The sequence below is a fragment of the Echinops telfairi genome, unplaced genomic scaffold, assembly GCF_000313985.2.
Source record: "Echinops telfairi isolate 266 unplaced genomic scaffold, ASM31398v2 ScPeMD7_70;HRSCAF=299, whole genome shotgun sequence".
Lineage (NCBI taxonomy): Eukaryota > Metazoa > Chordata > Mammalia > Afrosoricida > Tenrecidae > Echinops > Echinops telfairi.
The window spans coordinates 71,464,285-71,474,777 of NW_022103968.1; the positions used below are offsets into that span (position 1 = coordinate 71,464,285).

General features: G+C 42.5%; 1 protein-coding gene across 1 annotated transcript in view; it reads right to left on the reverse strand.

Annotated features, from left to right (window-relative positions):
• The window catches only part of DLG5 (discs large MAGUK scaffold protein 5), a 191,815-nt gene that overhangs the window by 63,185 nt on the left and 118,137 nt on the right, over positions 1 to 10,493 (reverse strand). The window contains exons 7-8 of the mRNA XM_045291700.1: positions 9,013 to 9,272; positions 5,544 to 5,856 (exon numbers count right to left, since the gene is read on the reverse strand). Of these exons, the coding sequence (XP_045147635.1) occupies positions 5,544 to 5,856; positions 9,013 to 9,272 (573 nt within the window). The remainder of the gene's footprint in view (positions 1 to 5,543; positions 5,857 to 9,012; positions 9,273 to 10,493) is intronic.

The following is a 10,493-nucleotide window of genomic DNA, read 5'->3' on the forward strand; positions in this document are numbered from 1 at the left end:
GTTTTATCTCTCTAGAGAACCCTGTCTAACACAGAAGGCAAGGCACATTATTGGTAGAGTTGACAAATTGTTTAAGTTGTAGAATGCAAAACTGAACATCTGATCTGAAATGGTCAGCTAATTTACAATAAATGATTTTAAAATACTGAGTCTCTCACTTGATAAAATGCAGAATAATTTTAAATTATCATGAACTCTAGACTTTAGAGACATGAAAGGTACAAGAACCCCTAACATTATTGCTCTGAGATAATCTTTGAACCTTTGTGTTAACTACCATCAAGTCAGTTCAACTCATAGCAACCTTATATACAACAGAATGAAACACTGCCCAGTCCTGTGCCATCCTCACAATTGTTCTGATATTCAAGCCCACTGTTGCTGCCACAGTGTCAGTCCAACTTGTTGAAGGCCTTCTTCTTTTTCACTGCCCCTCGACTTCACCAAGAATGACGTCCTTCATAGGCCCTGGTCTCTCTTGACAACATGGTGAGATAAAGTTTCACCATCTTTGTCTCCATAGAGCATTCTGGCTGTACTTCTTCCAAAATGGGTTTATTTGTTCTTTTGGCAATCCATGGTATTTTCAATAGTTTTTGCCAGTACCATAATTCAAATACATCAAATGATTCCTCTTCCATCTTCCTTATTCAGTGCCTAACATTCACATGTATATGAGACAACTGAAAACATCATGGCTTGCGTCAGTCACACCTTGGACCTTAAGCCAAAAATATTCCCTGGAGTCTTAAAACTAAGCAATATAAAAGGTTCCCAAACTTATTTAGCTTATTGCCCCTTTTTAGGGAAAAAATCACCGTGACAATGAAAAACTTTTGTAAAATCGCATATAACCCAAGCTAAAGTATAGGTTCATGCTTTTACACCACCCCGTGGATCATTACAGTGACACCAAGGGTGCAACATCACCAACTTTGGGAAATACTGGTTTAGCTTCACTAATAAAAAAGGCCGACCTTAGCAGATGGACACTGGGCCTCCACTCAAGTACTCCCTCAACGCAAGAACAATTTGTTCTACTAACATGGCACTCTGTGATGTTCACCTTCTCCAACACCGTTGCTGAAGACAAACGTGTGCATAAGCTAATGTGCTGAAGAAAGCTGATGATACCCAGCTATCAAAAGATATAGCATCTGAGGTCTTAAAGACTTGAAGATTAATAAGCGGCCATCTAGCTCAGAAGCAACAAAGCCCACATGGAAGAAGCACACCAGCCTGTGTGATCATGAGGTGTTGATGGGATCAGATACCAGGCATCAAAGAACAAAAAATTGTATCATTGTAAATGAGGGGGAGAGCGGAGTGGAGACCCAAAGTCTATCTGTAGACAATTGGAAATCCCCTTACAGAAGGGTCACAAGGAAGAGAAGAGCCAGTCAGGGTGCAGTATAGCACCAATGAAACATACAACTTCCCTCTAGTTCTTTAATGCTTCCTCCCCCCCCCCTATCATAACCCCAATTCTACATTACAAATCTGGCTAGACTAGAGCATGTACATTGGTACAGATAAGAGTTGGAAACACAGGGAATCCAGGACAGATAAACTCTTCAGGACCAATCATGAGAGTAGCGCCGATACCAGGAGGGGAAGGGGAAGGTGGGGGGAGAAAGGGGGAACAGATCACAATGATCTACATATAACCCCCTCCCCTGGGGAATGAACAACAGAAAAGTGGGTGAAGGGAGACATCAGTCAGTGTAAGACATGAAAGAATAGTAATAATTTATAAATTATTGATGGGGAGAGAGGGAGGAAAAGTGGGGGAGGAGGGCGGGGAAATGAGCTCAAGTAGAAAGAAAATGTTTTGAAAATGATGATAGCAACAGATGTACAAATGTGCTTGACACAATGGATGTATGTATATATTGTGATAAGAGCTGTATGAGCCCCCAATAAAATGACTTAACCCCCGCCCCAGAAAAGATTCTGGTCAATAGACTATAACATTAAAATAAATAATAACATCAAGACCAAGTGAAATTCCTAACAGGAATGCAAGGATGGCTCAAGGTTCAAAAACAATTAATGTAATCTACTATATAAATTAGACAAAGAATAAGAACCACATGATCATATCAGTAGATGTATAAAAGCCATTTGACAATATTAAAAACACCACTCCTGATTTAGAAAAAAAAAACTAAGTAAAATAGGATTAGAAGAGAAATTTCAAAACATAATAAAGGTTATATATGAAAATTCAACAGCCAAAATCTGGCTCAATGAGGGAAAACTGAAAGCATTTCCCTTGAGAATAGGAGGTCCACCGGGGTGAGCTTATCACCATTCTTATCCAACAGAATGCTGAAAGTCTTAGGCAACAGGAAGAAATCATGAGAATAAAATTGGGCAAAGCATAAGCAGGTGATATGCAAACAATGAGAGATATGCAAATATACAGAGACTCCTCAAGAAGACTATAGGAAACAATTGAGGGATTTGGTGAATTAAAAGGATATAAGATTTACAAGCAGAAATCAATCGAATTTCTTTATACCAGCAAAGAGAGCTCTGAAAAAGACCTCAGGAAAACAGTGTCATTTATAATAACCACACAAAGATGAGATACTTAAGAATAAGCCTAAAGAAATAAAAATTGTACACAGAAAATTATTACAAGAAACCAAGCTCTCACTCACGGCCATGGAGTCAGTGCTGACTCATGGGGACCCTGTGGGTTTCAGAGACTGCAGCTGTGGCTGGGAGGGGCAAGGGCAGTCCTTGTCCTGCAGATTGCTGGTGGCTTCAAGCTGCCGAGCACACGATCGAAGCTCATTATGCAGCCGCTACACCACCAGGGCTCATTGAAACCAAGAGACCTACACAAATGAAACCATGTGCCGTGTTTATGAATAGGAAGACTTAATAATGTGAAAATGTCAATACCACCTAAGCCAATCTATAAGTAAATCACAATTCAGACCCAAATCTGAACCTCATTCTTTAAAGAAATGGAAATCTTACTTACCAACTATTTACAAAGATGGAAGAGGCTCAGGGTAAGAAAGAACTCCTTAAAATGAACCAATTACAAGGATCTACATATATCCCCTTCCCAGGGGGATGGACAACAGAAAAGTGGGTGAAGGGAGACATCGGATATTGTAAGACATGACAAAATAATAATAACATAAATTATCAAAGGTTCATGGGGGGTGGGTGGCGGGGAAGGAGGGATAAAAATGAGGAGCTGATACCAAGGGCTCAAGTAGAAAGCAAATGTTTTGAGAATGATGATGGCAACAAATGTACAGTGTGCTTGACACAATGGATGGATGTGTGGATGGTGATAAGAGTTGTACGAGCGCCCAATAAAATAATTATTTAAAAAAAAATCTATGACAGAAAAATTACACAACCTTGCTTGCTGGAAGCAAAAAGGACTTGGAACACTTACTGAAGAACATCAAAGACTGCAACCTTCACAGGAAGGGCAATGGCCTTGAAGACGGTGCAGGACCAGGCTACAGAGTCAGAACTGATTTGATGGCACCGTGCAATGTAAAACAGATCCTTGATTTTGAATGCTTCCTAAGTCAGAAATATTAAATGATTTATTTATTAATAAAGTTTATATATTTAATACCTGTTGAAAGTGGAGTATTTGGGAAATAATAGGTTAAGAATATATTATTAAAATGAATTTCATTCTTAAAAAAAAAGAAATGAACAAAGTAGCAGGCCTTGCACTACCCTACCTCAAAATCTATTACACTGACACACAGTAATCAAAACAGCCTGATACTGGAATAATGATAGATAGATATAAAGACCAATATAACGTAACAGAAAATTCAGAGATAAATGCATAGACCTACAGGCGACTGCTTTTTGACAAATGACTGAAAGCATTATGTGGGAAAGGAGCAGCAAGAATAATTGGGCCTATATCTGCAGAAGAAAGTGACGAGACCCATACCTCATAGAGTGCACACAAAGAAACTCATGATGGATTAGAGATCTAAATATACATCCCAGAGCTGTGTCAATGTGGAAATTCAGACAAATCTATTGCAGAGCATCCACAGGTTACCAAATATAGTAAAAGAGAAAATACAGTGGAAGACAAAAAGCTGGCTGGGACCTACTAAAAATAATAAAACACCTATGCACATGAAAAGACTTCACCGAAAGAGGAAAATGGGAGCCCACAAACTGAGGAAAAATATTTAGCAATGATACAATGGAAAAGAGACTAATTACCAAACTCTCTAGAATTCTGCATCACCTCAATAAGAAAAAAAATAATCCAATCAAAAAGTAGGCAAAAGATATGAACAGGCAGTTCATTAAGAAAATGATACTCAACTGCCTAAAGAACACATGAGGAAATGTTCACGATCATTAACCAGCTGAAAGACAAAATCAAAGCAACAATGAGATATCACATTCTATCCACAATGATAGCTCCATTCAGATAAAGGGAACAAGAAATGATGGAGAGGGTGTGGAGAGACAGGAACTAATGTGGTGAAGAAAGCTGATGGAGCCCGGCTGTCAAAAGATAGAGTCTCTGAGGTCTTAAAGGCTTGAAGGTAAACAAGCGGCCATCTAGCTCAGAAGCAACAAAGCCCACATGGAAGAAGCACACCAGTCTGTGCGATCACGAGGTGTCGAAGGGATCAGGTATAAGGCATCATCAGAACAAAAAATCATATCACAGTGAATGATGCGGGGAGTGTGGAGTGGAGACCCAAAGCCCATCTGTAGGCCACTGAACATCCCCTTACAGAAGGGTCTTAGGGAGGAGATGAGCCAGTCAGGGTGCAATGTAGCAACGATGAAACATACAACTTTCCTCTAGTTCTTAAATGCTTCCTCTTCCCCCACAATTATGATCCGAATTCTACCTTGCAAGTCTGGCTAGACCAGAGGATGTACACTGGTACAGACAGGAACTGGAAACACAGGGAATCCAGGGCGGATGATCCCTTCAGGACCAGTGGTGTGAGTGGCGATACTGGGAGGGTGGAGGGAGGGTGGGTTGGAAAGGGGGAACCGATTACAAGGATCTACATGTAACTTCCTACTGGGGGACGGACAACAGAAAAGTGGATGAAGGGAGACGTCAGACAGGGCAAGATATGACAAAATAATAATTTATAAATTATCTAGGGTTCATCAGGGAGTGGGAGCGGGGAGGGAGGGGAAAAATGAGGAGCTGGTGCCAGGGGCTTAGGTGAAGAGCAAATGTTTTGAGAATGATGAGGGCAATGAATGTACAAATGTGCTTTACACAATTGATGTATATATGGATTGTGATAAGAGTTTTATGAGCCCCTAATAAAACAATTTAAAAAAAAGAAGAAACTCTTCAAAAGTTGATTGTAGTGAGGAATGCACAACTCTTCTTGATATGACTGATCTATTGAATTGTATGCTATGAATCATATGCCAAAAAAATATATCATTAAAAAGAGAAAACTGCGTTACAGCTGAGAGGGATTCTAAGCCGAACACCATGCATTGTACAGCCTCTTTCTCCCTCCCCACTTCATGAGACGCCACGAGCCTACCTGCCGCAGCACCTCCATCTCTTCATTGACAGCCTTCTTTTCTGACGTGCTGCTCTTCAGCTTGGATTCAGCCAGCTCTACCTCAGTCTGCAGCTTGTCCAGCTCGGAGATCACCTGGTCCCGCTCACTCATGATGAGCTTGTACTCGCTGTAGACCGCATCCCGCTCCTCCTTGTATTTCTCCGACTCCTTGGCAGTCTTCGCCTGTGCACTCCTCAACTCCGTCAGTTCCGACTGCAGCAGCTCCATCTCCCACTGCAGGTCCTTGTTCTGGGCGGTGGCCTTGTTCAGCTCATGATGGATCACTTCGAACCTGAAGACGAGAGGTATCGCAGGGTTGGCAATGTCCTGCCACTCAGCTGCTGGAATGCTCGACTGTACTGACCAGTCAAGCAGGAAGGCTCTAGTGGGGTCATTTTCCCATACTCCCGTGAAAGGAAAGTCACAGGACGTGTGCCCTGGACGTAGAATTTTCTCAGCCTCCTACAAATACAACAAATTAAACTGAGGACTTTATATCCTCTGCTACATTAGAAATAACATCTTATTTCTTCCACAACTGGACTACATCCTTTAATTTTTGTTATTATTATTTTTTAGCTCAACCACCTTCGTTTACAGAAACATACAATAAGGTCTTGAGGTGGTAGGTGAGTGACCAAGATCACAACCTTTTCCTTCCAGGCTAGGAAGCACTTTCTGAGCAGTACTGTTCAAATGCTCAAAGTGTGTTCCTTAGGGTGCCAAGGAGGCAAGAGTTCCATTGAAAAGTGTTTTCTACCAGTGACCTGCTGAGACCCCCCTTGGATAGTCCTTCTGTACAATACTAGTATGAAGGCCCTGATAAATCCCACAACCAAGAAACCTGCCAGTGTCTGATTCAGCAATTACCAAATCTTCTTATCTAGAGAACATCTTTTTCACGTGACGCTGAGGAATACTCCGGAGAACTATTGTTCAGTAGGAATGTTCCGAATGTTCCTTACAACATCCTTTTGAGGGCGGACACCACCTTTCCAAAAATGTTATTATCTAACACAAAATGCAGCTGAAGAAAGAACGCCCCAGACAACGAGCTTCCCTGTTTGCTAGGTGGATGGCTAACACAGACAAGAAAGGCTTGTGAGAAAATCGAAAACAGAAGATGCTCAGAACACACAAGAGTTGTTCAGATATGGGAAAAAGGAAGTATTCTGAATTTCTGTGATATTTCATTTTATGTGGCGACTCCATTATATCAGGGTTCCTAAGAGTTTGACCAAACACTGGTCTAGTTAATGTTAGGAAGGACATGTAACCCTCTGGGTTCTGAATAAGATACATTCCTGAATACGTCTTTAAATAGGATTACAGGTCAGTCAGAACAGATACACAAGGTTCTTATGGTTCTTATTCAGCCTCACTTTACTGCAGTCTTTTCAGGTGTTTTCCTAGGGGCGCTGGAACAATCCAGGGGAGCTGCAAAAGCAGATACCTACACTGTATTCTGGATTATGGGCTATAGTATAAGTTTTATTAAAAAGTTCTCTAATTTTTTTTCTCGCCTAAAAAGGGTGCGGTCGGCCAAATAAGTTTTGCTTGAGTGTAAGAAAAGGCTCAAAGCCTTTTAAATTATTTAACTGCGGAGTTTGCAAGTAAATAAAGACTGTGATAAAGAATTTGTTTCAAGCAGTGGTTGGTTCAAGGGTGCCTTGTGACACATGCTTAAAGTACTCTCAGCTGCTACCTGAAAAGTAGGTGGCTTGAACTCACCAGCCACTCTATGGGAGATAAATGTGGCAGTCTGTTCCATAAAGATAGACAGCCTGGGAAACCCCGAGGGACGATTCTCTTCTGTCCTGTAGGAGCACTGAATCAGATTCAGCAGGGGGTGTGAGTTTGAGTGTGTTTGTATTGTTGGTTCAATCATTTCAAAGTGAGAACAACTTTCCGTAACATTAATGAAGGGCTTCAAAGATGATGGTGTCCCACTCAAAGACTGTAGCCAGCTGCCTGCACCACAATGAATATGGTGGCTCTCCACGATTCTGCTTTAAGTCCAGTTTCTTACAACCGATTCCTGAAAGGGCTCGCTACGCCTCTTTGAGTCTCTCACTGTAGGGCTGCAACCCATAATTTTTAGTACTGTTTACTGTTCCGGTAACCATGGTAAATCACTGTAATTGTAAAGATTCTAGTCTATTCGGTTTTGCTTCACTAGCCACGTAAAGCCCAGTGTGAGGTCCTGCAATAAAGGGCACATAGGAGTTGTCCCTAAGTCAAATGTCCATAACCCAGGGACTGTCTATGGTTACATATGAATCAATCAGTTGGTCTTAGATACTACCTTTCTCTACTAGAGAGAGTATTCTGGCCTAAGATAGAGAATATTCATGTGATGTGATCAGTTGAAGGCATACCAATGTAGTATGGATCCTACACCGAATTAGTCTGAGATAAAATGCCAGAACAGACACAGCGATGTGTACAGTAGGAAACAGACAACATGTACGGACTGGTGTAGTGGTTATGCATTGGGCTGCGATCCACATGATCAGCAGTTCAAAACCACCAGCAGTTCTGAGGGAGCAAGACTGGGCTTTTGACTCCCGGTTACAGTCCTGGAAACCCAGAGAGGGTTGCTCTGAGGCAGCATTGACTTAAGGATAGTGAGTTTGGTTCTTGAGCAATTCACCAACATTTTTTCAGCCTCTCGGGTTTCTAGGACATTGCTGATCCAGTTGTTGCCTGTGCTGCTGCCTCGCAGGGAACCAGCATAACTTTGTCCTAGCACGAGAGCTCACTCCGGATATGTGTCCCATATCATTCCTTCAAATCCTTCTAATTTGAAATTAGAAGGATCAAATTCCTTCTAATCTGAAAAATAAATCTTCCTTGTGATTTCACCATGGGTTCTACTATTGAAAACACATGGTGTTAACAAAAAGCCTCGAAACAGAAAACAATTCCGTCATCAAAGGGAGAAGCAAAGGAACACCCAGGTAACTAGCAGACACTTGAGACCAGAAGTTCCCGGGACTCAGTACCACAGATGAGACCCTGATGCGGACGTGTAGCCTCCACCACCGTAAGGCAAACCGATGCTCTTTAAAGCTGCCTACTTACTATGTTTGACCACAGCAGCAGTGGGTCACCCAAACCCAAGTTTCCTCTCCCAGTGCCCCTAGAGGACAGGCTAGAACGATGGAAGGACAAAGACCCATTTTCCGGTCGAGAAGCAGCTGGTGGTTGCCAACTGCTGACTTTGCAGTTAGTACCCCCAACTAAGAGAGTGTCCAAAAAAATGTTTTTTTGGTAACATTCCTGATTTTATTATTATTATAAAGCTTGTGATTCATTTACCCCTTGCAAGTGGCTGGGACTGTGGCCAACAACCACAAGCCCACAAAGGGAGTCCAGCAGAAGATTCACCAATAGACTCCTGCACATTTCCAAGAGCAGGAGACAGACAAGCCCCTGGGGCTCCTACCTGCGCAGGGAGAGGGCACACTGGTGCTGCAGCTGGATGGCCGTGTCCCTCTGCTGGGTCAGCATCTCCGCCTGCTTCAGCAGGCGCTGGTTCTCATCCTCCAGCTGCTCCAGGCGGCTCAGGTCTGAGTTGTGCATGGCCACTTTCTCACTGTACCGCTTCCGTAGGGCATCATAGTCCTTCTTAATCACCTCCAGCTTGTCCATGGCCGTGTCGTACAGCTTGTTGAGGATCTCCGATGACCCGTTGTGCTTCAACACCTGGAAAGGAGAGTCACAGTCACCAAAGGTCCCAGGTGGAGGAAGGGGCAGATCTTGCACTCTTTAGTCTATATCTAGGACCGTGGAAGTCTCTGGTCGACTCTACAAGTCCTGAGCTACACTGAGCTCATTTGTTCTGTCATTCATACACACACACACACACATACACACACACACACACACACACGTATTCAGGCCTGTGCAGAAAAGAGTTAACACAACATGCCAGAAAGTCCCATCCTTAGAAAGTCTACAGCCAAGGCCAAACAGTTTCCTCCACTGATATACAACATTCCCTGAATAATAAGAGTAGCTTACAGCGTTCTAGACTTCATGTGGTGCCTACACTATATATTTATTCAACTTCTGGGTCCCTAGAATTTTAGTACATGCTCGGTAGAGGTGCCTACATGACCAGTCCCAATAAAACCCTTGGCACTGGGTATCAATCTAGTGGGCTTCCATGGTAGACAACACTTGAACGCTTCACACATATTGACCAAATGTTATACTGGAGAACTGAGAAGTGCCCCGGCTGACTCCACAGGGAGAGGGCTCTTGGACACATCTCCTGGTTTCTTCTGGACTTCACCCTCTGCATCTTTTCCCTTTAAAGATCTTGCTCTATCCTGTCACTATATTAAATCTTAGCCATGAGTACAATTACATGTGGAATCCTGTGTGTCCTCCTAATCACTCAGAGGAATGATTAGGGTCCTGACAAAAACACCTAACGTGTTCTAACACTCCTGTAGATGTTGATGATGTTGAACAAAGCAGGACCTGAAATCCTAGTGGTAGAAAGAAAATAATACTTTCAAAGCACAATAAAGGCCTATCACAAAAATTAAAATCAGAATACAAGAATGGTCTAGAGAGATTTTTAAGCAGCAGGTGGAAAGCTGTGAGGGAGATGAAAGCCTACAGAGGCCTCTTTGAAAAGGTGATTTCTGAGCTTAGATGCATATGATAAGGAACAAAGGACAAGAGAATGCCAGGCAGCAGAAAGAGCAAGTACAAAGGTCCTGAGGCCAGAGTCAGCAACATGTTTGTCCCAAGACAAAGCAAGGGACAAAGCAGTGAGTGGAGCCCACTGAATGAGGGGGAGAGGGCAACGAAAGATGTGGTGAAGAAAGCTGATGGTGCCCGGCTATCAAAAAGTATAGCATCTGGGGTCTTAAAGGCTTGAAGGTAATCAAGCAGCCATCAAGCTCAGAAGCA